The 25806-nt window shown below is 36.2% G+C and overlaps 3 protein-coding genes across 10 annotated transcripts in view; 1 reads left to right on the top strand and 2 right to left on the bottom strand.

The window, feature by feature from the left end:
• The window catches only part of LOC125652452 (pleckstrin homology domain-containing family H member 1-like), a 56065-nt gene extending 39113 nt beyond the window's left edge, over nt 1-16952 (top strand). For 4 of the 6 annotated variants that reach the window (XM_048881669.2, XM_056165944.1, XM_048881671.2 and 1 more), the window contains 21 exons: nt 890-1061; nt 4346-4485; nt 4642-4752; nt 4892-4978; nt 5077-5146; nt 5484-5572; nt 6821-6901; nt 7007-7174; nt 7310-7418; nt 7671-7783; nt 8183-8359; nt 8497-8717; nt 8900-9077; nt 9223-9378; nt 10848-10945; nt 11077-11218; nt 11369-11523; nt 12871-13000; nt 13813-13893; nt 13991-14143; nt 14234-16952. In XM_048881669.2, the coding sequence (XP_048737626.1) occupies nt 890-1061; nt 4346-4485; nt 4642-4752; nt 4892-4978; nt 5077-5146; nt 5484-5572; nt 6821-6901; nt 7007-7174; nt 7310-7418; nt 7671-7783; nt 8183-8359; nt 8497-8717; nt 8900-9077; nt 9223-9378; nt 10848-10945; nt 11077-11218; nt 11369-11523; nt 12871-13000; nt 13813-13893; nt 13991-14143; nt 14234-14317 (2715 nt within the window). In that variant the 3' untranslated portion in view covers nt 14318-16952. The remainder of the gene's footprint in view (nt 1-889; nt 1062-4345; nt 4486-4641; nt 4753-4891; nt 4979-5076; nt 5147-5483; nt 5573-6820; nt 6902-7006; nt 7175-7309; nt 7419-7670; nt 7784-8182; nt 8360-8496; nt 8718-8899; nt 9078-9222; nt 9379-10847; nt 10946-11076; nt 11219-11368; nt 11524-12870; nt 13001-13812; nt 13894-13990; nt 14144-14233) is intronic. The other 2 variants (XM_048881670.2, XM_056165945.1) reach the window with 1 other exon arrangement.
• Nucleotides 16945-25196, bottom strand: LOC125652455 (guanine nucleotide-binding protein subunit beta-like protein 1). 3 transcript variants are annotated; one of them, XM_048881674.2, is made up of 3 exons: nt 24839-25196; nt 17810-18106; nt 16945-17650 (listed from the first exon to the last, which is right to left on the bottom strand). In XM_048881674.2, the coding sequence occupies exons 1-3, from the start codon at nt 24879-24881 to the stop codon at nt 17019-17021; spliced, it is 972 nt and encodes a 323-aa protein (XP_048737631.1). In that variant the 5' UTR covers nt 24882-25196; the 3' UTR covers nt 16945-17018. The 3 variants fall into 3 exon arrangements, with proteins under 3 accessions (XP_048737631.1, XP_048737633.1, XP_048737632.1); XM_048881676.2 differs by having other exon boundaries at nt 24834-24933; XM_048881675.2 differs by lacking the exon at nt 24839-25196 and adding an exon at nt 20398-20529.
• Nucleotides 20493-25534, bottom strand: LOC125652454 (probable methyltransferase-like protein 25). The gene is made up of 7 exons (XM_048881673.2): nt 25214-25534; nt 23252-23850; nt 21993-22926; nt 21607-21731; nt 21350-21517; nt 20767-20913; nt 20493-20651 (listed from the first exon to the last, which is right to left on the bottom strand). The coding sequence occupies exons 1-7, from the start codon at nt 25218-25220 to the stop codon at nt 20565-20567; spliced, it is 2067 nt and encodes a 688-aa protein (XP_048737630.1). The 5' UTR covers nt 25221-25534; the 3' UTR covers nt 20493-20564.
• Nucleotides 25535-25806: the final 272 nt, after the last annotated feature.

Raw genomic sequence — 25806 nt, 5'->3', positions numbered from 1 at the left:
AGGGTGGGGTCATTTAAAAATCTTCTTCTCAACAAGAAGAGCTGAAATTTACTTGAAAGCTGTCTGATAGATTAAAGTTTGTTAAAATCATGACCCCCAGGGGTAGGATGGGGCCACAATAGGGGATCAGTTTTACATACAAATATATTGGGAAAATCTTTGAATATCTTCTTCTCAAGAACCACTGGGCCAGGAAAGTACAAATTTACATGAAAGCTTCCTGGCATCGTGCAGATTCAAGTTTGTTAAAATCATGAAACGGGGCCACAAAAGGGGATCAAAGTTCAAAGTTTTACATACAATTATAAGGGGAAAAGTTTTAAAAATCTTCTTAAGAACCACTGGGTCAGAGAAGTATACATTTACATGAAAACTTCCTGACATAGTGCAGATTCAAGTTTGCTAAATCATGGCCCCCAGGTATAGGGTGGGGCCACAATTGGGGAGCAAATGTTTACATACAAATATATAGGGAAAATCATTAAAAATCTTCTTCTGAAGAATCACTGGACCAGAAAGGTTACATTTACATGAATGCTGCCTGACATAGTGCAGATTCAAGTTTGTTAAAATCATGACCCCCGGGGGTAGGGTGATGTCACAATATGGGATCAATGTTTTACATACAAATATATAGGGATTTTAAAAAAAAAAAATCTTCTTCTCAAGAACCACTGGGTCAGAAAGGTTATATTTAAAGTTATATTTATTAATGTCCTATTATGTAATAGATATTATGATCACATCTGAAAATTCTTGGAGGTAACATTTTAGACACTGGAGAAGTGTTATTCCATCATAGAATTTTTATTTACTAAAACACCATTAAATTGCTTGCCCCTCTTTCAAATAAGATTTAGAAGAATGCTCTCCATCTCTTCGTTTGTAGAAGGCAGCTCAAATTCGTAGTACCCCATTCACAGATGATGACTCGGAGTCCTCGGACGACGGGTGTGTTACAGACCAATCAGATCTCAGGAACTCAGAATCACAGCCTTCCACTCTTAAAATCTCAGATTCCAAGAAACTACAGCACAGCAGCTCAGGGGCCATTAAAAGAGGTAGGGTGCCTGGTTTGATGTGAAGGGATTTTTTTATGTTGTATCATATACATTCAACTGCTGTAGAGGGGGAAATTTAGGATTGATGACCGATAATTGTTCTTATGGGATACATGTATATGAAGTCCCAATTCACGTGGGTTTTTTTACCTAAAATATCCACCTCTAGAAATATAAATGTGTCCTGGCTGTATAATGTATATAGATATAGGTGTGTCTCATCCCTCAGTGTCTATATAATGTATATAGATACAGGTGTGTCTCATCTCTCAGTGTCTCTATAATGTATATAGATATAGGTGTGTCTCATCCCTCAGTGTCTATATAATGTATATAGATACAGGTGTGTCTCATCCCTCAGTATTTATATAATGTATATAGATACAGGTGTGTCTCATCCCTCAGTGTCTATATAATGTATATAGATACAGGTGTGTCTCATCCCTCAGTGTCTATATAATGTATATAGATACAGGTGTGTCTCATCCCTCAGTGTCTATATAATGTATATAGATACAGGTGTGTCTCATCCCTCAGTGTCTATATAATGTATATAGATACAGGTGTGTCTCATCCCTCAGTGTCTGTATAATGTATATAGATACAGGTGTGTCTCATCCCTCAGTGTCTATATAATGTATATAGATACAGGTGTGTCTCATCCCTCAGTGTCTGTATAATGTATATACCGTATTTTGCCGAATATAATACGCACTTTTTTTAGAGAATATTTTTGTGTCAGAAAGGGGTGCGTATTATATACCACAATAGGTTTTTGACCTTTTTTTCCAGATGAAACTCGGCGATTAAGTAGTGTAATATTTCACTCAAAGACCAAGGCTTCGGATACTGTACGCCGCGCCTTTTCACGTTCACCTATTTATTAAGTAGAAAATTCGACCTCAAGAAAATTACTACAGAAACGTAAAATTGCAGAAAATGTGATATATATACTTACAATATCTAAATAATTCAATTATCATGAAACAAACAGCCAATCAAATTGCATTGGATCTGACTATTCATTACATCGCATGCCGCCATTATTGAAAGCATGTGTACACAATAATGCCTTGACACGTGCTAAAATTGTTGGAAAATAATTTTGTCACTTGCTAAAAGTTTGTTTACTGTAAGTTTTATGAATAGGCCTAATTTTTAATGAAATACTTATTTGAATCTTTGAAATAACTATTCTTGCGTAAAAGCGTGTGTTTTACGAAGCCATTGTTGTGTACACTGCTTTTGTTAGATACCCCCTCCGGGTAAAGAAATACCTAACAAATTTTTTCCCCACACATTTTAATAGTCATCGTAGTTAACGAGGAGTTGATAATTTGCATCTTTGTACCTACCATGGTGTGTTGATTACAGTAAAATAAGCGATAGTTTAATTGTTTCATTTTATTTTTATAACATCGGCTATTTGATTGATTTTAAGTTTCAACAAAGGAAATATCGAGTCAGTTAAGACTTTAATGCTACAAAATCTCGTGCTTTGCTGAAATGAACAGGCTTGTCCGGGTTGATATTTCCCTGAAGATTCTCATTGAAGATTACCGCGATGTAGACCTCATCTCAAAAAGTTTGCAAATTATTGTGCGTTGTTTAGAATTCATTATTTCTGCAAAAATATTAAGTGAAAATTAACACCAAGTATAAAATAAAGATTACCGCTTGGTCAAAATTTTTGCTGCGTATTATACACCCGAAGTGCGTTTTTTCACCAACTTTTAGGCTCAAAGTGGGGGGTGCGTATTAAACACCACTGCATATTATATTCGGCAAAATACGGTAGATACAGGTGTGTCTCATCCCTCAGTGTCTGTATAATGTATATAGATACAGGTGTGTTTCATCCCTCAGTGTCTATATAATGTATATAGATACAGGTGTGTTTCATCCCTCAGTGTCTATATAATGTATATAGATATAGGTGTGTCTCATCCCTCAGTGTCTGTATAATGTATGTAGATACAGGTGTGTCTCATCCCTCAGTGTCTATATAATGTATATAGATACAGGTGTGTCTCATCCCTCAGTGTCTATATAATGTATATAGATACAGGTGTGTCTCATCCCTCAGTGTCTATATAATGTATATAGATACAGGTGTGTTTCATCCCTCAGTGTCTCTATAATGTATATAGATACAGGTGTGTCTCATCCCTCAGTGTCTATATAATGTATATAGATACAGGTGTGTCTCATCCCTCAGTGTCTATATAATGTATATAGATACAGGTGTGTCTCATCCCTCAGTGTCTATATAATGTATATAGATACAGGTGTGTCTCATCCCACAGTGTCTATATAATGTATATCATTATACCCCCCGCAACAAGTTGCGGGGGGGTATACTGGAATCGGGTTGTCCGTCTGACGTCTGTCCGTCCGTCTGTAGATGCAATGGTTTCCGGGTTCTAAAGCATTTTCCTTTCCACCTACCGTCACCATATCATATATATGGACTACCCATGGGATGAAGATGTTCCCTATCGATTTTGGGGTCAAAAGGTCAAAGGTCAAGCGCACTGGACATTGAAGTAGCAGTATGGTTTCCGGGCTCTAAAGCGTTATCCTTTCCACCTACAGTCACCATATCATACATATGGACTACCCATGGGATGAAGATGTTCCCTATCGATTTTGGGGTCAAAAGGTCAAAGGTCAAGCGCACTGGACATCGAAGTAGCAATATGGTTTCCATTTAAATTCTTTAACGGCTTTTTTCATCGCATGGAGATGCTGTGTTCCTAGATAATCCATTTCTCCATACAAACGAGAATACCCAAGGTTTGTCATGCCATTTGTTTTTTACACTCAGAAAAGAGGTAGTTTACACCTATTACCAACACTCTTTGGGAGATTGGGGTAAGCGGGGGGTATTCTTAGTGAACATTGCTCACAGTACCTCTTGTTTGATACAGGTGTCTCATCCCTCAGTGTCTATATAATGTATATAGATACAGGTGTGTCTCATCCCTCAGTGTCTGTATAATGTATATAGATACAGGTGTGTCTCATCCCTCAGTGTCTGTATAATGTATATAGATACAGGTGTGTCTCATCCCTCAGTGTCTATATAATGTATATAGATACAGGTGTGTATCATCCCTCAGTGTCTATATAATGTATATAGATACAGGTGTGTCTCATCCCTCAGTGTCTATATAATGTATATAGATACAGGTGTGTCTCATCCCTCAGTGTCTATATAATGTATATAGATACAGGTGTGTCTCATCCCTCAGTGTCTATATAATGTATATCATTTGATACAGGTGTGTCCTGTCCCTCAGTGTCTTCTGAGATTTCGTGTGATTATGCTGACCCTCCAGATGAAACATCAGACAAGAGTGATCTGGAGAGTTTAGAGCCAGAGAAGAAACTGCTCCGCTACGCTACAGACAGTCACAAACAGGTAAGCAGATAGACTACATCCATCAGAAGCTCTCGTTAAGTGCTGGGATATATGTACATGCAAAATAGATGGGGAAAGAAATACGCAGATGACTCATAACTGTTCTCTGAAATGAATTTTTTTTTACCATATTGTGATGTATATACTTTTATACAGGATACTTTGGAAAAGTTTGGCTATCTGTCAAAGCTGGGTGGAAAAGTGAAGATGTGGAAGAGGCGGTGGTTTGTTCTTCGAAATGGAGAGCTGTTCTACTACAAATCACAGGTTAGTAGAATGAATACAGATGATGCACATGTTAAAATAGTGTACATATAAATATTGTCTGCCATGTTAGACCTTCTTTTGATGAGTGTCAAGAGCAAAATACTCATGCACTACATAATTTCTTGGATTTTTATCACAGCATGATGTTCTACGCAAACCTCAGGGAACCATAAAGCTAGATGAACAGACAAGGATAGACAACACCAAGGGAGAAACAACCTTCCAGGTGCTGCTTATTTATAGGGATCAAGATGAAATAGGTCAAATCGTATCTGAGAGTAGTCACCATTTCATTTTGAAGAATCTTTACAACTTTATCTGTAGGTCAGCAATTCCAAGAAGACATATTACTTCAATGCAGATTCACTAACAGACACTGAGAAATGGATTAAAAGTAAGATTCATTTCCATTCCAAGCTTAAGGATTGAAATGGCTATTTAGTTTTAAAGTTTAAAAACATGAATGTGATTGAAATGGTGTGCAAATACACTGATATTAGCTTCTCATTTGCACATTAAATTCAACTATGCATCGCTCCGTTTGCCTGATCAGGATATAGGGCTTATGGTGGGTGTACCATGACACAGGGAATGCTCGCTCCTCTTGGGCACCTGATTTCACCTCTGGTTTTTCCAAGGGTGTGAGTTTGCCCTGCTCTCAGTTTTGTTTTCATTGTGGTATTTGTGAGAATGATCACTATTCATTATCTTCACTTTTACATCTTTAATAGTGTTACAAAAAGTTTTAAAGCAACATGCCACTGGATTTATCCTGGACCAACTGGATACCAAGGCAGTCTCCAGAGGATGGCTTGTTAAGGTGCAGTTAAATGGATTTATGATATTATGTTTTCATAATGATACCATGTCTACTTGATAGTGAATATTTGTATTAAGGAGGGTTAACACACTTATCAAATTGTTATGAATGAAAACTATAGAATATTTGTAATCATTTTTGTGTTGGAAATTTAAGATTTTGCTTCATTTAGCAAGAAATTGCAATTTAAGTGTGAAATTGTTAAGGAAAAACTTAAATTCCCAGTGAGACTCGAACGCACGATATATAAATTGCTAACCTAATGCCTCGAACCACTGAACTAACCAAAAAGTTGAAGAATTTTAAACGGATAAAGAATTTGTTGTTGATTTTTTGGCATCCCTCTGTTTGAAGAATTTGTTTAGATGTGTAATTCCTGCTTAATGAACATGTTACTCAACATTCTGTATGTACTGGTATAGGGGTGTGTATTGCTCAAGATTTTCCGATACGATACGATACAATATTTTCTGATGCAATATCCGATATATTGGATTTTCAATGTAGTTAAGCATTTTCTGAAGTAAAATATCAAAAATTACAAAAATGAAGTGGTTTAATATATTTTACTTGATAACAAAACAAACAATGACAATTAAAGTCTGAGGAAACTCCAATGTCACAATGTAAAAGTGAAGATTAAAGTCTGAGGCATCTCTGATGTGTCACAATGTAAAAGCGAGGATTAAAGTCTGAGGCATCTCTGATGTGTCACAATGTAAAAGCGGGGATTAAAAACTGAGAAATCTCCTATGTGTCACAATGTAAAAGCGAGGATTAAAGTCTGAGGAATCTCCGTTGTGTCACAATGTGAAAGCAGGGATTAAAGTCTGAGGAATCTCTGATGTGTCACAATGTAAAAGCGAGGATTAAAGTCTGAGGAATCTCCGATGTGTCACAATGTAAAAGCGGGGATTAAAGTCTGAGGAATCTCCGATGTGTCACAATGTAAAAGCGGGATTAAGTCCGAGGAATCACTGATGTCACAATGTAAAAGCGGGTATTAAAGTCTGAGGATTCGTGTTCCTGTTAGAAGCCATTTTTAAGTTATGAACTTCGATCCCGACTATTAAAAGGGCTATTTTTAACCCGACATTATATCGTATCGTATCGTCGAAACACCGTATCATATATCGCTGGACAGGCGTATACCGGTACATTTCGATATATCGATATATTGATTCACCCCTATACTGGTAGTTGAACTGTAATCCTGTAGAATTGAATGTTTGAGTCTTCTGACTGTAGGTAAAACATGGAGTAACCAGGCGATGCTGGTGTGTACTCCTGGGGAGATACTTCCTGTATTACAAAAACAAAACAGACAAGGTACTCATCATTAGTAGCACAGAGTGAACATCAGAAGAGTTTTGTTTGGATTGAATGCATAATTCTACAATGCTTCTTTCTAAAATGTTCCATATATGTTTTCAGACTCCTTTCGGTCAGATCCACTTGAGAGATGCGAGGATTGAAGATGTTGACTGCAGCGATGATTCAGATGATGAGGCAGAAAATGATGTTTTCAGTCAATATACTATTGCCATCTGGCCACCATTCCAAGGACCCACCTACCTCATGCTCCCCAGCAAACACGAAAAGGTACAGGGATGGATCATTTATGCTTACTCAAACCCCTTGTGAAAACACAAACTTCCAGGAGAAATCATTTTAAAGAACACTATTGGTCAAGAGAGGCAGAATGGTGTCAATATTGTATTTGTTTGTTTTTCCCAGGATTCCTGGTTGTACCACCTGACTGTGGCTGCCGGGGGAGGAACAGGAAATGTCGGGACAGAGTATGAACAACTCATAGCAAAAGTCATGGAGGTCAATGGCGACCCAAGTAGGTCATTTAGACAGATAAAATCTCTTATTCAGGTATGCTACGTAAGTTGCAAGTACTGTATGTATAGTAATTTAGTGCAATTTATGTTTTAGAACCTTAACACTGAAGAGTGTTGATGAAAAATCTGAAATGCTCTATTTATCCATCAGAAACTCATAAACAAATACAGATACCATGTTATAGGTTGTATTAAACTGGACTTGCTTTTAGGTGTACATTGCTTTTGATGCTCTGCCTTCCTTCATTTAGATTCTTTATATTGGAAACATCCCATGATGCTTCACACCAAAGAACCATTAACAAAACCTCTAGCAACACTTCCCTCAGAAGATCTGCAAGAGAAATCTTTGGATTTATCAAGGGTATGTACTTGTTAAGTACAAGCTGAAAATTTAGATTCTTTTTGGTATGCATGTACTTTGTTGGTTACTTCTTCCCACAAATGTTGATAGGAAATTTGATACAGGTGGAAGATCTCTTCCTTCTTTGTTATCCCCCAATGACAGAAGGGGTGTGTGTATGTTTAAAGTAATGCAATGGTGCATATGTGGGTTTATGAGTGTTTATTTGCTTGCGTAACACTGGTATACAAAGCATCACCTGCGACGTTTCATTTCTCAGCTATGAATGGATGCTCCACTTTCAGCTCTTGCTGAGATGGAATGTGTTGTATTATGTACTCTGGGGTGCTTTTATTGAAATAATATCTTTTATGATTTACTTTGCAATGTTTTTATATGCAGTTATCTTGATTTTTCCAGGATATAAATGACTTTATGTACACTGCCATTGATTCCACCAAGCTGGAGTTCCATGTTGAGTTGGCTCAGACAGTCCTCCATACCTGTCTACAGTATCCGGAGTTACAGAATGAGTTCTTCTGTCAGATGATTAAGCAGCTGTCCTCTCACCCTGTCACCCACAAAACAGCGGTACAAGTGAGATCTATTTAGTCAACAACCAAAACTGTTTAAAAGAATTGACTTTGATATACAGTATTGATTGATTTATGTATATATTATATATACAGAGAAGGAGAGGAAATCACTTGCACTGAAATTCTTGTATTTTTTAGAATCTGCTGTTGTGCGGTAAACATTCCTGGTACCTTTGCCACACCACTCCTACCTCCCCCACAAACTCCGTGTCCGATCTCTCACAGGGGAAGCTGAACCCCATCACCACTGTGTTCCTCCAGGGCTGGCAGCTTCTGTCCCTGTCTGTGTCCATGTTCCTCCCCAAACAGTCCATTATGTGGCACCTCAAGGTCCACCTACAGAGAATAGCAGATCCAAGGTACACAAATATTCCCTAAGGATCAAAATACAGAGATCCAAAGTCAACAGTATCTATTAAACCTTGGGGTGTATTGACATGATCTCTCTGTAAAAAAAAATATTACGATATGCTTAATGTATAATTTTGTTTAGGTGACATTTTAAAATCACTAATATTTTCATTCTTTAAAATGATTTCAGGCATGACATAGGGAAATATGCCATTTTTTGCCAGAGAGCATTAGAGAGGACAATTTTGAAGGGAAACAGAGATGCTAAACCCTCTCGTATGGAAATAATGTCCATCTTATTACGTCATCCCTATCACCACTCGCAGCCAATCAGCATCCCAGTACATCTCATGAACAACACTTATCAAGTATGACTGGCATTTTTTCCCCATTACCTTGCATGCAATGCTAATGACCAAGAAACAATTTTCATTTTGAGAAATGTAGCTATAAATTTTTGCAATACATATTAAAATGAATGTGTATCTTTTCTACTTGATTGCTGATTTATAGGTGATAAGTTTTGATGGGTCCACTACTGTAGAAGAATTCACACAAAGCATCAATAAAACTATCAACATTCGTGATTACAAATACTCAGGGTTCTCTCTCTTCTCCGATCATCCAGGCAACACAGATGTAGAACAGTGTCTACAGTTACATGTCAAGGTAAGGGAAAGGTGAAGGTCACAGTAGAATTTACATTTTATTATCCAGTTACATGTCAAGGTAAGGGAAAGGTTAAGGTCACAGTAGAATTTACATTTTTATACCCCCCGCAACAAGTTGGGGGGGGGGGGGGGGGGGGGTATACTGGAATCGGGTTGTCCGTCTGTCTGTCAGTCCGTCCGTCTGTAGACGCAATGGTTTCTGGGCTCTAAAGCATTATCCTTTCCATCTACCAACACCATATCATATATATGGACTACCCATGGGATGAAGATGTTCCCGATCGATTTTGGGGTCAAAAGGTCAAAGGTCAAGCGCACTGGACATCAAAGTAGCAATATGGTTTCCGGGCTCTAAAGCGTTATCCTTTCCACCTACAGTCACCATATCATACATATGGACTACCCATGGGATGAAGATGTTCCCGATCGATTTTGGGGTCAAAAGGTCAAAGGTCAAGCGCACTGGACATCGAAGTAGCAATATGGTTTCCGGGCTCTAAAGCGTTATCCTTTCCACCTACAGTCACCATATCATACATATGGACTACCCATGGGATGAAGATGTTCCCGATCGATTTTGGGGTCAAAAGGTCAAAGGTCACGCGCACTGGACATCAAAGTAGCAATATGGTTTCCATTTAAATTCTTTGACGGCTTTTTTCATCTCATGGAGATGCTGTGTTCCTAGATACCTTTTGGATTATAATACTGAAGTTTTACCTATTACCAACACCCTTTGGGAGATTGGGGTAAGCGGGGGGTATTCTTAGTGAACATTGCTCACAGTACCTCTTGTATTATCTAGTTACATATGTCAAGGTAAGGAAAAGGTTATGGTCACAGTAGAATGTACATTTTATTATCCAGTTACATGTCAAGGTAAGGAAAAGCTTTAGATCACAGTAGAATTTACATAAATATCAAGGTAAGGAAAAGATTAAGGTCACAGTAGAATTTACATTTTATTATCCCATCACAATGGAGTTTGAGGAGAGATATAGAAATGCAATGATGTGTGTATAAGTGAATGAATGATTGTGTGCGTAATACTGATCAATATACAATCTAATTAAAATTAGATGTTGGATCCACTCGCGTACTGGCATACATAACGTTATGTATGCGAGTACACAAGTGGATTCAACATCTAATTTTAATTAGATTGATCGATATAGAATATATTGTGTTTTATAAATTTGTCCAGTTGCAAGGAGAATCTAAGCCTTTGCAATGTTCTTGTTATGACCCTTCTGTAAGGTTGTTAAGGAAAAATAGATGAGATGGTTTGAAGTTTTTGTATCAATATTTTGAAATATAGAAACAAAAAATACAGGTAAATAATCATGGCCCTTACAGTTTTGCCCTTGTTTTGCTGACTGGTCAAATTCTAGTTGATTTACAGAACACTCCAGTTTTGCATGTATAAGATTTATATAAATATATAATTTTACTCTTTTTTTTCCAAAGGTTTGTGATGTCATTTCGAGATGGGAAAAATCTTACAGAGATTTTCACTCAGGGAAATTAGATAGCAACAAAACAATTCGTTTTATGTACAAAAACAGGTGAAAATTCATGCTTTAATCATGTTAATGGATGTTTTTCAAGACATTTGATAATTTATTGATTTTTACCTGTAGTTTGTATGGGTTAAAATCATTGTCATGACTGATGGATATTAAATTTGCATATTTAGATTGTACTTTAAAACTTTGAGTGGATCAGAGACAGAGAAAGAAAAACTACTCTTAGCATATCAAATTAATGAGGAAATCATTCATGGAAGATTTCCACTAAATAAGGACTTGGCCTTAGAACTTGCATCTCTCCTAGCTCAGGTAGGAAAAAAATGCCAGAATAAATCAAAATAGCAAATTAAATAACTGATAGTGTGTACATGATGAAAAAACTCGTATTACACTTTATTATAAACACAGAGAATCTTGATAGATTTTATGATTTGATATTATGATTGTGTGTCCCTGTAGGTAGAGTTTGGAGACCTACGAGCCCCCAGTGAATCTAGTCAGACAAGCAGTAGCAGTTCCTCTCCATTCCACTGCAACATCACCAACCAGCTGTCTTCAGTCCTTGACAAGTTCTACCCCAGAAAGTACTCTGAGTCAGAAGAAAGTGAACAGAGGTTGGATGTGCTTCTGTCTGCTATCACATGATGAACTTGTATTTACAATCCTTCAATGAAAGATAAAATAGAAAATTATGAAATATCTAGTCACAACTAACATATAGCTGATGTTAGCTCACTTGAGAGTAAAGCTTAAGTGACATTTTTTTATCAAAATTTTCCTGTTGTCCGTCTCTTGTGGTAATGTACTGATTGGCCAATTGCAACCAAACATGGTACAAAACATTTCTGGGTAACTAAAAAAGATGTACAAATTTGTACAGTTGAAGGCACATGCATTCTTCCAAGGAATCATAGTAATGTAAGAGTGAAAATATGATGGGGTGTTTAAACTATCTTCTTCTCAAGGAAATCTTATTATAAAAGCCAAAATACGCATACATGTACATGTTTTTTGTATAGTAAAGATTCAAGCATGTTCAAGTTATAGAGGGCCAGGAACGATCAAAGCAGGAACACCTGGGGCCAGCGTTGGGCCTTAATAGAGTTTTAAAGTCTTGCATTGAAATATATAGGAAATATCTTCTGTAAAGAACCATATAGCTAGTTTATTAAACTAATATGCAAACATCCTCGAGTAGTGTAGATAAAGGTTAGTTCAAATTTGACTCCCAGTGCCAGGGTAGGTGCCACAATGGAAGGTTAAGTTTATGTATGCATTAGCTATCGATTTACATTCATCCAAACTATGGCCACTGAAATCAATGGTTTTTCATGATATTAAAGGAATTAATTCATAAGAATTTATGTATAGGAAAAATCTGCCAAAGGAAAAGAACCAAGTGTCAATATGATAGGCAAAATATCCATGTAGTGTAGATTTAAAGATTGTTCAAAACATTACTCATGGGGTCAAGATAGGGCCTTCCACAAAATAAGTTTTTATGCCTTTACAGGTATACGTAAAAATTGGTTTATAATTCTTTCTATAAACAGGGCTAAACAGCTTGAAAGAAGTAGTTAAGTGTCTATACTAAAGTAGGACAGTCGATTTCTGGGGCCAGAGTGGGCCTAGCTAGTGTAAATAATTTGCAAGCATCCTAAGATGTGTGTGGCAGTCTTAGTTTATTGTATGGTCAACTATTAGTGGTCAAAACTTGTGAGTCTCATTATTGTATGAGGAAGATGACACAGGTGAGCATTGAGGTCTATGGGCCTCTTTTCTGAAGATTTTAATTTTGAAAATTTCTTGATAACCTTTTATTAGTCATCTCTACCTCATTTTCAAAATGTCATGTACAATAATTTATAATATGAAAGGATAATTTTACATATCTACAATTTCATAAATATTTTAAAATTTCAAAGTCATTTCACATGTATATAAATTACTTTATATGTCAGAGCTGTGGTCCTGAAGTTGCTAGAGAGATGGACTTCACTGAGAGGTCGGACAATACAGGATTGTGTTCGGGTGTACTTAGCTGTGGTTAGGAAATGGCCATATTGTGGAGCGAAGCTGTACATGGCCAAGGTAAGCAGTGGAAGTACAACATTGATTAATAGTACCGCTCGGTATGGTAGTCAATCATAATTAAACAGTTACTGTGATTAATAGTACATGTACCTCTTAGTATAGTAACTAATCAAAATTAAACAGTTACTTTGTGTACCAATCAGATGTGTGCGCTGTGTACTAAATTACACCACTTCATTGTATTGTTTTAGCTTACCTGTGATAAAAACTCCACTGGATTTTTCCAATTGAAATTTGTCTGTCATCTGTTTATGTCTATGCTCTCAAAAACCACAAATTTTCAGTTTGTCGCCTATAAATGTGCAAGCATTCTCATGTAGAGCAGATTCAACTTTTAACAAAACCTAATGGCACAGCTGCAATTGGTCTTTAAAGTTTTGTTTAGAAATACAATGTAGATAGGAAAAATCATTTTAAATAATTTGCAAGTGTTCTTATATTGTCAAAATTCAAATTCAAACCATGACCCCAAAGTTTTGGCCTGAATTTGGGTGTGAAGTACACCTGATTTAAAAAAAAAAATCTTCCCAAGAACCAAAAGTCTACAATAAGTAAAATTAGATATTCTAGTTTATTAAAATTTTCACTCTCCAGGGTAAGGGCACAATTAGGGTTTGAAGTTACATATGAATATTTAGGAAAACTCTTTCCAAGTCATTTCACGATCCACAAGGATATGCAACCATAGATTCTGGTTTATTATGACCTCCTGGCCAGGACTAGGGCACAATTGAGGTTTAAAATGCAAGTAGTTTGACTGAGGTGAGCATTGTGACCCACGAGCCTCTCTTTTAACAATTGCTGAACAGATCAAGGGATCCACCAGTCCTGATGATGTATGGATTGCTGTACAGGAGGATGGCATCTCAGTCCTAGAACATGCCACCATGGTAAGTGAATGTCAGAAATACATGATATAAAATATAGTTCCCACAGGTACAATCATTCTGGAGTTGTTATAAATTTTTACTACCCGCTGTGTTGTAGCAACCCCTGAATACCTATGACTACCGATCTGTGATCACTTTTGGAGGGTGGAAGGAGGATTTCATGCTGGTTGTCAGTCAACTGTTTGAATCGGCTCCACATCACTATGAACACAGAACTGAAAAGCTTCTGTTTGCCATGTCAAAGTTCAAGGTCAGAGGTCCACTAACATTGCAAGAGATATATATTGTTTCATAATATCATGTATGGACATGGAGTTTATGATCTGTTGTTCTGTTCTAGATACTGGATCTGACTGTACTGATTGCAAGCTTTATCAATGCACGAGTTCAAAGGCCTTCTCAAGACACCAGTCCAGATGTCTGAGGTCAAAGTTCATCAAAAGACTACTCTTTGTGAAAGACATTTGAACAATAGTTTGCCAGTCCACAGTGCAATATTATATGTTCTCGTTTTCCACAACAAATTTTTTTTGATACTCAGGTACATCCAACCACAATAAATGTTCATGTTTTTTGGTAATCCAACATTTAGACCTATGTACATAGAGAGAAAAAATATTTTTAGCCAAAAAAATGTCAAATAATGAAATGCAGTGAGCAGATTGCCTTTACAAAGTTCAAGCATTCACTGAAATTAGACTCAAGTAGGACAAGAGAAAGTATCAAAATTTCAGAAAAAGTTTTGTACTTTTAAATTTAAAATCATATTCTCAAGAGAAGTAGCAATGCAATATTTGAGTCTGGACATTTTTACCAGGTAGGTCAAAAAAGGAAATGAGCAATATTTAATTTAGGTCTTAGAGTGTCTTTTAAAAACGAGAAAGAAACGAATGCACCGAAAGATGTTAAAATGTTTTAAAACCAATCTTGTAGATGATGCAAGATTGTTTTATGTTTTTTTTGTTTGTTTGTTTGTATGATTTCATCAAATGTTATTTCTTGTTAACAAAGGTCAAATACGAGAGAAAAATGGATGCATTCCTTATTTGTACATTTAAACTTAATTTGTCACATGCCCAAATTTAGTGCAATATAATGATTTCTTTTGTATCCAAGGATAGAGATTATCTATATAATATTGTTAAAAGAAATGACAGGATTCAGCATTACACCCCAAGAGATTACTGGAAGCAATCTAGTCTGTTTTTATTGTTACTGTTGTGTGTTCTGAGCTTGTTACCGTTTTACGAGATACCAACCAGGATCTGATTATAGGGCACGTTCTTCTACTCTTTATGGAATGACATTTGTCAGTTACTTTGATGTTATGCTTGTACTTAATACAGTCTCACATACTCAGAAAATGATATTTATACTCAAGGATTTTCTTCATGTAACTTACTTTTGATACAAAGTGATCATGTGGTAATGGAAGATGATAAAGAATTTAAACATCATGTTTTCTTTTTGAGAATTACTATTTTCCCTTAACCATGAAACCCTTTAAGGATAGGCAGGCCAGTGGAATGAAACATTTAAGGATAGGCAGGCCAGTGGAATGAAAATATTATTAATCAATGAATTTCCTCCCACTTGCTAAAATGGTAGTAAGGGAGACAATGCAATTACGTCTAAATCATGTGATGGTTCTTGTCATTGTAGAGAGTTATGGGCATGGAAGAGATAACAGTATCTCTCATGAAAATAAGTGTAAACTGATTAATATTTGCATCATAGTCATGTAAAACTTTCTCTGAAATTTATTCTGTCTGAAATTCACTGACTATGCGGAATCACAGGGGCTAAGCCCGTTTTGGGCCCAAACTCTGTGATACCATAAATATAGATCTATATTTATGGTATCACAGAGTTCGGGCCCAAAACGGGCTTAGCCCCTGTGTGCGGAATGGATACCCTTTCAATAATTTTTCAGTATGTTTTCAAATTTTGAGGTCAAGACAAAAATATGATCAATAATACATGAAAACCCTGTTTTCACTACTCTTACAGATCCATTTATCTGATTTATGAAAAAAATATGTAGGTGATTTTCATTTTCATGGACTAGTTGTAATGGGAGTATAAGTACTCGAGCTTATTTCAATGTTAAAGTAGAGCAACTTTTAACTCTATGCTCTCGAACTTCTGTAAGTTCATTCCATCATCATATATACTTAGAGAGTACCATCAATATTTAAAAATTCAAAGAATTGTACAAATCAAATTCATTCTCAATATTTCATCAAATTCAAAGGCAATTTGGTCTGTACTTGGCTGCATTACAAATAATGGGAAATGGTTTACATAAATATGATAGTCAGCACATTTATTAAGCTTGTCGAAGTTTTACTCATTACTGTAATCCAATATTATTTATGTGCATATGAAATGTCTTGATGATTTAATACATGCACTCTACATTAGAAATGTTAGTGAAGGCAGGAAAAATAGCAAATTCTGCCCATTTCAGCAAATCACTTCAATCGCAGATAAAGAAAATGACATCACAGAGCATGTGACACCATCCTTTTCCACATGTATCACCAGGGCTAATACCATAGTGCATGATCATAATGATGAAACCAAAAATACATTTTAGATTTACCCTAATTTTGAGGCGAAAAATGGGGCTTAATGCACCTAGCTCTTTACAATGAACCATATGCTTATCAGTTTGACACTGACATTATTATCGAGTTACTCATTTTCAAATGTGTCGCTAGTGCTTCAGGATAACACAACAAATTCAGTCATGTGATCAGTATCCTGCCTGTCCTTAATTTGCAATTGTTAAACATAACATTAAATTCAGTACCTATCTGTTAAGTTGAGAAGTGGATTTTTTTCCATCTTTGTCTCGGTGTAAGAAATATGGCACATGTACTGCCATGTCTGTACATGTTCTGGATTGCATTTCATCTGTGGAGCTTAGAGAATATTATGTGTTACATGTACAGTATATGTCCATTTACTGAATACAAAAACTGACCAAGTTTAATTTATTGTTGAGAAATATTTTAAAATAGAAAATTGCAATAAAAAAAGCAAAGATATATAAATCTTGTATTTATTAATTTCCACAAAAATCACATGAAAACAGTTACATGTTATGTGAAAATCTTAAATCAGAAGATTTTCCAGAGACTAATGTGCTGGTCCTTGGAACCACATGCCAGTAAATTGTCATTGGAAAAGGCCAAGCATTGAACACTGTCCTTGTGATACGATAACACAGCTAGGGGCTTCATATTCCGCACCCCAAAGATCCGCACCTGATGATCCCAACCAGCTGTGGCTATAATCTTGTGGTCATCACGAATTCGAACATCGTTAAACCCTGGGTTTGTCACTCCTAAGTTGGTTGTTCTATTTATTAATCTCTCTGCAATGTTCCACGTTGCTAATTCATTGCTTGGAGATCCACAAATCCCTAGATTAGCAACAGAGTTGTAATCAAGACACATCACACAGTCATGGAAGAATTTAGTCTTGTCCAAGATCTGAGACTGTTTGCTATCCCATAATCCAACACTGCCATCTTCATATCCAACAAAAAACTGAGAAGTTTCAGAAACTGACTTTAAACTCATTGTCATTCCAAAGTTTGAACCAGTATCATAGAGGGATCCAACTTTCTTCAGAGTTTTAATATCATACAAGTCGACTGCTGAAGTTTTATCACTTGGAAGGGCAAGTAAATTGTCATGTTTCAGCATAGCACCAGGACAGAACCCCATTGCTGATGTCTTTATCTCATCTAGACAACAAAAACGGAGAAGTATTCAATAGCTGATTTGTGTAAATATTCATCTACAAAGGGAATACACATACAACAGTATTTCAGAGAAATGTAAACTCATAGCTTTCAAGATAAGTTTGAAAAATTGAGCCAATATAGAGTTAGAAGCCAGATTACCTGTACATTTCCAGGATGATTCTGCAGCTCTCCAAACATTAGCCACACCATTTTTACCAAAAGTCACCATCTGATCATTGGTGAAAAACTCGATCCACAGCACTGAGTGCCCGGGATGAGCCGGCAGTGTCCCCAGTGGCCGGCGAGTTCTCAGGTCCCAGATATGGACAGTACCATCTTCTGATCCAGAAAATAGCCACTGGTCAGAAAACTTCAGACAGGTGATGGGACAGCCACTTCCCCTTAGGGTGAAGACTGGATCGGGAGGACGGCGAGCTGAGGTCATTCTGTGCAACTCTGAAATGTAGTGTTATCAGCAGTTTGAAGTACATAGAACTTGTCAAGCATATTCACAGAGGACAAACCCCAAGTTTCATTATGATATACATACTGTAACCATTATTACATTCATTCATATATGACAATACACAGTCAGTAACACTTGTACAGAATTCAGACAGGATTTAATTTCATTATTAACTGAAATATTTAACAATTTGATGCTTCTTTTCCCCCATCCACAACACACTTGGTCATCCATAACTACCAGGTACAGAGTGAAACAATCACAATATTGTTGAATTATGATTCAAGGTCTTCGATTCTTTCAGGATCAGTTTTGATTCCATTTGGTTAAAAAATATATACTTGTACATATTTCCATTCAGTAAAGGTAAATTCAGGTTCAATCAACATATTTACACAATGAATGCCGAATAGTTAGCAAATTGTGAGGTACTGATAAATTCCCCCTTAACATTCAGGGAACACCACAGATTTGCTGCATCATGGGAACACTTTGGTTTAAAATAACAAATATTGAACTTTATTGATGAATATTTACACTATCTAGGTACTGGTTGTATGTTATGGAATCGAAAATAATAGAATTGAGACTATTGAATCGTGATTTGTATCAAATTGTTTTACCCCAATCTGTAACACAGTCAAGGTCATCTGTAAGACAGTCAAGGTCATCATGAATTACCATGATGGTAAAGTTGAATATTGCATAATCCCGAGATATTGCCCTGGTTTACATGACCTTAATTCAAGACCACTGGGAGCAACATACTACATTTTGAAACATTCCAAGCAATGGTACAAAAGTTATGGCATGGGTAAGACTGACAGACACAACAATAACATTAGCCCCATTGTCTCCACCTCTGTTCAATTGTTAGACAATCCTATTGGTGTTGAAATAAAGAAATGTACCAGATGACCTTCTAAATGGCACTGGGCATCCCTGGTAAATTTGAAACAAGACTGTAAAAAAATTTAATTTTAACACTCTAAATGTTTGGCATATTTTTAAATCCTGATGTTTTTAAATTGCTAAACATTTTCATCAATCTTTTTACAACTGATAAATAGTAACACAAACACTGACCTGTTGTGATTTTCTCATCTGGAATTAAGTGTCCCAGATTTACACATGTTGTTTTATTTCCAATTAGTATAATGTTATCGCGTTGGTTGCCTTACAGTATTAAATTCTGCAATGGCCTATGCTTACTAAAATTGCACAATTTAAGTACACTCTACTCTTTTAAAATGAACTTGAAAAATTCCTTTTCACAAAGTGTAAAGCAATTCTTCTTAAACATCCAACAAGGCATGCAAGTTTGTTTACCTCAATATCAAACAAGTTTTGAAATTAAGATTTTGGCCTAACCACCCCTGCCGTGAATACAGAATGACAAAGATTCAACACATTTTATTTTTAAAGCTGGTATAATCAGTCAGCAGACCCCCAGTTACTTATCTAAAAAAAATATCAGTCTCACTAAATCACCCAAATCCAAATGAGAAATTCTGGGATTGATTTAGCTCAGCCATGCTTTGACATGACTCTCAAGGCAAGTACTGTTGTACAACTTAGGTGAGTAAAAAAGAAACTCAAATGTACATGAAGGATCAGTTCCTCAGTAGAACTTAGCAGTAATCTGGAACAGCTGAAATAAACACACCAACATGGAGAATTATTCTGAAAGCAAATCGAGAATGGAATCTCATTCTAATTGAAAATGTTGTTTTAGAAATTGAAAATTGAACTTGCATGAAATATAAATAAAGTTTGAGCAAGATGAAATATCATTATACTAGTATTTATAAGCCTTTTCAATCAATCGTTGTAAGTCCGATAAATGTAAAGGGCTGTTGTCCTGTATATTTTTGACCATTTTTCAGGAATTCTTGCTGTTTTCCTTGTAACACAGCACCTTGTTACAATATGTCCTCTAACATAAACAGTCTCACACATTCCTTTTCTTTGGAGATAATTACTCCAATTGTCTAAAGACAATGTTAACCATGTGAACCTTGAGAGGTTAATACATCCATATATCACCTAAATAAAAAACTCTCTGTGTAGTTCAATATTCCTCATCTCTTTATCAATAAAATTGCTGCTGAGGAGTCAATCCAGTAAAGCCAATAGCGCAAAACAAAAGAACACTACCAGTACATAGCATACTACTAGCTGCAGAACTGTAGCTTTCTGAGAAAATATTGAGACAGATCTGATTTGTCTTGATATTTTCTCAGAGAGCTACATTTATGCAGGTAACATATTACATGCTCACCACTGAGATGCTAAAACTTCTACTAAACCAGGAGATTCAGTCCTTGCCTGGGATCTACACAGTGCTGTTCCATTTCATGAAACACAGCTATCAGAAATGTGTTAATTCTTTTTATTATTATCACAATATTCAGAAGATGATCACAAATTGGAAAAGTTTAGTCTGCTTTAAGCTTTCACTGCTACAATTCCATAACACCTTGGAGAGGTCACGGGGTCAAACAGCTGTAATAATTTGGCATCTTTCACAAATTCCTACAAATAGAAGAAAAGGATAATTTTTGGAAATTATTGAAAGGTTTCTGAATCTCTCTACTTTTCCATCCTAAATCTAAATGCTGTGTAAAGGGAGCTAACTGTGTAAGTGTACCTGCTCTAGCAGAAAACAGAGCCTGTCCAGCAGAATGACAGCCTCAATACAGGGAGCCAGGGCGGTTTTCAGCTGAAAGAAGGCCGCAAACTTCCTCTTCTGATCTTGGTATTTACTGCAGTATGATGCAACAAGCTCCTCGCTGATCTGTCAATATAGGATTGTATGCAGTAGACAAATACATGTAAACTACAAAATGACCTCGACATATACATAGAAGAGGATGGCTACAAAAATACTGGGGGAAAAAACCAACAAGCTGGATGTTGTATGTTAATTGATATGAAGAAATTGAAATCTTTCCCTTAAATTCTTATGTAGAAGTTTTGGTTTTAGATATGCTAGAGTTCAGGCATGCAACATAAATTCTGAATTTTTACATCAAAGCTAAGTGTCTGCATGTCTGTCCTCCCTGTAGCACAATGAATGGAGCCGAGTGAATGAACCTGATTCGCTTGACGACACTGACACTAATAAACATTTACCGATACAGTTATGTGAAGATGACATGTATGAATTAAAGCACAAATTATTCTATGTCATTTTAAAACACTGGTCCATTTTCTTTAGATTGAAAACTCACCCCTTCTGTTGGCAATCCTAGCTTGGTGAACGCTCTTGTCACGTAATCAAACATGCCATTAGACTTCTGGTCCAGCTTACGCAGCCCTTTCCAATCGCTTTTCACGTAGCCCAACTGGTCCCTAAGTATCACCTGCAGTAACATTCTGGGAAACTGTTTAGCAAGCACCTGCATGATTAAAGCAATGCAGACGAATATTAGACATCTATATCTAAATTTACAAAATGTACATAAAGCTAGTTGTTACTATGATATACCTCCTCATCATGTGCCCGTCTGTCGACCGACTGAGAAGCCAAATTTCTGGCCTGCCTACCAATCCCAACTTTGTTTTTCCTTAAGAAATTGCTGAGAGGAAATCCTGGTGCTTCATTTGTGTCATCTGAAACAAAACTCATCATTTCCATCTTTTGTATTTTAATATATAAATGATACTGTAATCCAACATTTATTCGTGGGCAGAAAATATCCGTGGGATTAGAGAGCATATGTTTCTTGGGGAAATTAGTTGCCATGGACCACTCATTTGGTCTATACTTTTAATTCTATGTAAACCTTGCTAGTATTTAAAGGTGTTTTGTATATCATGTATTCGTACTTTTCTCAAGCATGCACCATTAATGTTTAACAAAAAAATAACTACCTTTCTCTTCAAATGGACTGGCAACAAATTCCTCTTTCATAAGGTGATAACAGCATGCTACATTACACAGAACTTTGGCATCTTTTGAGTTAACAAAGAGCCTTATGATACTTGAACCCAATCCGCCACAAGTATGCAGTCCTGTTAGCATAATAGACCCTCTGTTCAATTTCTGACCATCTGAAGGAATCGCACTGATAGACACTCCTGTCTCCTCAGCATTTCTATGTACAGCTGACGTCTCACTCAAATCATCCGACGGATTCAGATTCATAGCTCTGTCCACTATCTCACTGAGATCCGAGTCTGTGTGAATGTACATAGTCACAGGGTGGTGATTTGCTTTCAGTTTTGATGACTTTGTGTTCTGTTTTTTAGCAGTAAATCTACTATCAGAAGGAAGATCTTCACAAACAACACATTCTGTGTCCATACTGACTTTTGCACTCAGTGTTTTTCTCTCTTGTTGACCTTTTCCTTCAACGTTTTCTTCACTATTTACACTAAATGGAAAATTTTCTTTATGAGAGGATGTCTCCAACATTAATCCTTCATTGCTATCAGGACTAATTTTATCAGCAACAGTTTTTTCATGTACTTCAAAGAAGCTTGAAAAGTCTGTGTAAACTTCATCAGAAAGAACAGAACACAAAGCAGTGGATTTGTCCATCTCCTTGCGTTGCTCAATATCTCTACCATGCTCCATCTTTTTAAGGAGCTTTTTCTGCTTTTTACTTAACTTTCCTGCAAAAGATTTCTCGGCCCGTAAAACTTCATTTCGAGTCAGTCCCTCCCACTGCCTGGATAAAATGTCAGCCCTTTTTGAGGCCCCCTTCGTGTTGATGTTTTGGGCATCCACTCCAATTACGTGAAGTTTGTGCTGGAAAGCCAGGTGTGTGCTTAAATATCCTTTACCGCTCCCTAAATCCACCACCTAAAAGAAATTCAAGAATACCAAAAAATTCAAAGCAATGTGGTCCCCTGTATTTGACTCATTGGGGATGGAATGGAAGAAGGGAACATCAGTTAACTATGGTATCAATCAAATGGAATAGTTCGATGGAATATGCATGCCAATATGAAGTTTAAAGTATCTGCAAAATTATGGACCAGGAAAAGTTTTTGTGACAGACTGACATTAGGACTATGAAATTTATTGTTGCCTTACTTTTAACATGAATAACAATATTTCACATGGACTCCTGAATTTATTCAGATGAATAACAATAATTCACACATAATCCTCAGATTTCACTTACCAAATTAATATCATATTTCTGAGCCAACCGATAACACATTTCTCCCATCACATCAACTTCATGCGTCTTTTTCTGGTTCATAAATGTGGATATAAACACGCTATCCTGAAGAGGTATGTTAATGTCTTCATCTTGGTTTTCAATACACGAAAGGATATCTGAATTCTGAAGATGGCATTTTCGTACATCTTGTAAAAATGAGCGCAAGTTTTCATGAACCCAGTGAGGTGAAATTTTCTGCATCTCAGGAGTATAAATTTCACTTATATCACAGCCTGTCTTGGCTTTTTCCAGAAATTGACTTCTGAATTTCCAGGTTGCTAAATCACAATCAGTAGAAGTCCCTCCAATATGCTGACTTTCTGTTGTATTCAGTTTTTCACTCAAGACAGATTTCAGTTCACTTGCACTAAGTGAGTCAAGTTCTTTTCTGATTGGCTGAGACAGAAATGTGTCCCAGTGATTATTTAGAATAAAGTCATTAGAATGACAGTTTACAAGTGGGAGATAGTCTGATAGAAAGTCCAAGACTTCCATTAACTTTGTCTGTATCAGTCTCAGCCTTTTGGATTTAAAATCACTCATTTCTTCCATAATTGCTACAAGTGTATCAAATAAAGCCAAAATTCATAATACAATGTTCTGATAAAGAAAATTGACATTATCTGATACTAGAGGGAAATATTAAAATTCAAAATTATTCGGCCCGTCCGCAAAGCAAGGCTCTAAAGGTAAAACGTATACGTAAAATAAAAAATGAGAAAATCTGCAAATGAATACAGATAATCTCTATATACGTTCACTGAAAATATTGTGATCCATATGGGCGCCGCCATCATGCTTTGTTCATTAGTTGCTTCTACAGTTATTCGTGTTTTAATTTTGAATGCCAAAAATACAAGACTAATGTGCAATTTGTAATTCAAACACCCAGTTTGTTAAAAATGAATGGTATGATTATTATTGTTACAGTCTTTAGCTAATCATCAAATAGAAAAACAGTAATACGACTAAATAGATGAACGAGTTCATATGTTTCTTTAAATAAAAATATACGATATATTTACGCTTACTTTTTACCATTTTGAATTTATTGGTTAATTTTGTTTTGTTTTAACTGTCTTTTAAATTGCAAACGGGGTGTATTGTTGTTTATAATTGTTTGATTTGAAAGAGAAAAATGTCGAAACTAAATGTGACGTCACAATGCATGATTATGGCGGCTGGCGTTATATCCCTGCTTTAACTGGATAGGCGGATCCTGTAGAACTGTTATCCTCGTATATCCCCCTTTAATATTTAGATGTCATTGGGTGTTTAGTGCAAGGAAAATTTCATAAATAATATATATTTTGAAATGAATTATTGTTTATAATTGTTTGGTTTGAAAGACGAAGAAAAAAGTCGAGGCTACATCTGACATCATTATGCACGGTTTACGTCGGCTGGTGCTATATTCTCCGCGTTAAAGGAATAGGCGGATCCTGTAATTATCCTCATAGACATCCCCCTTTGATACTGGGCGTTTAGCGCAAGGGGAATTTAATAAATAATACATAATTTTAAATGAATTGTAATTTACCGTACTGAACAGAATTATGACTATCACTTGGTACACGCCAATGACCATATCATGCTTCGCTCGGTCCAACGGTCACACCGTATATATATTAAAAGGAAACCTGTAGATTGAAATGTGGTGTTAAATTCTTTACAACCTCTCTCTTTCTCTATCTAATTATTTTTCTCTTTCTATCTCTCTGTTCTATCTATCTATCTATCTTCTTACACTATGACATTTAGCTTGTGCCTTCAATGAAAAAGTTTCAGTAAGCGAATCTCAGAAGAGAACTATTATGCATATTAAAAGTTGTTGCTACAAATTATTTAGAACAAACGATTTTGAAAATTACTTGGGATATAGATAGATGTTTATCGAAATACAAAGCCTATAATAAAAACCTTTCATCAGCTGTTCATGATTCCTCAAACATGATCATCTCATGGGCGCATCCATATTGTATGACATCGAGAACATCGTGCCCGATCGAAATATTTCTAGTTTGTTTTTCTTTTTCGTCACTTCGAGAATTTTTCACTCATATTGAGACGTCACCAGCCGAAGGCGTAGTACCACAAATTTAGACCTATGCTCACCGCTCTGGGCTGTAGCAGTTAGGTTTTCTAACAATGTGGAACGCCATTGACACAAACTCAAATTATTGAAGATATCTTTATATTAAAAATCATTTGAAGATGTCCAATCTCTACCCAGAGTTGTCGTTCCTTGCTCTCACTTACAGTAAAGAACGATAACTCTAGGTAGAGATTGGAAGATGGCATCAATCATTCTCTACCCAGAAGAGTTCCGTATGCTACTCGCTTGCGTAACACGCCCTCTGGTGAGAGAATAGTCATCGATATTGAGCTCATTTCCGTAGCTGAAATTTTTTTCGCGTTATATAACGCGTAACTTACGTGAATTAACGCAAAACTTTCGCGAATAAACGATTAACTTTCGCGTAATAACGCATAATTTTCGAGAATTAACGCGA

This window comes from Ostrea edulis, chromosome 5, assembly GCF_947568905.1.
Source record: "Ostrea edulis chromosome 5, xbOstEdul1.1, whole genome shotgun sequence".
In the NCBI taxonomy this organism is placed as follows: Eukaryota; Metazoa; Mollusca; class Bivalvia; order Ostreida; family Ostreidae; genus Ostrea; species Ostrea edulis.
Note: the sequence above shows the minus strand (reverse complement) of the source record. Positions and strands in the feature narration are given on the sequence as shown.

What these genes read in the sequence shown, in the direction of transcription:
- LOC125652455 (XM_048881674.2), bottom strand. Translation starts at nt 24,881, where the DNA reads ATGGTCATTGGCGTGTACCAAGTGATAGTCATAATTCTGTTCA. An exon ending in GATAGTCATAATTCTGTTCA is followed by an intron (nt 18,107 to 24,838) that starts GTACGGTAAATT and finishes ACTACATTTCAG; the next exon opens with AGTTGCACAGAATGACCTCA. An exon ending in ATCATCCTGGAAATGTACAG is followed by an intron (nt 17,651 to 17,809) that starts GTAATCTGGCTT and finishes TTTGTTGTCTAG; the next exon opens with ATGAGATAAAGACATCAGCA.
- LOC125652454 (XM_048881673.2), bottom strand. An exon ending in CAGTCCATTTGAAGAGAAAG is followed by an intron (nt 21,732 to 21,992) that starts GTAGTTATTTTT and finishes GTTTTGTTTCAG; the next exon opens with ATGACACAAATGAAGCACCA. An exon ending in GACGGGCACATGATGAGGAG is followed by an intron (nt 21,518 to 21,606) that starts GTATATCATAGT and finishes TTAATCATGCAG; the next exon opens with GTGCTTGCTAAACAGTTTCC.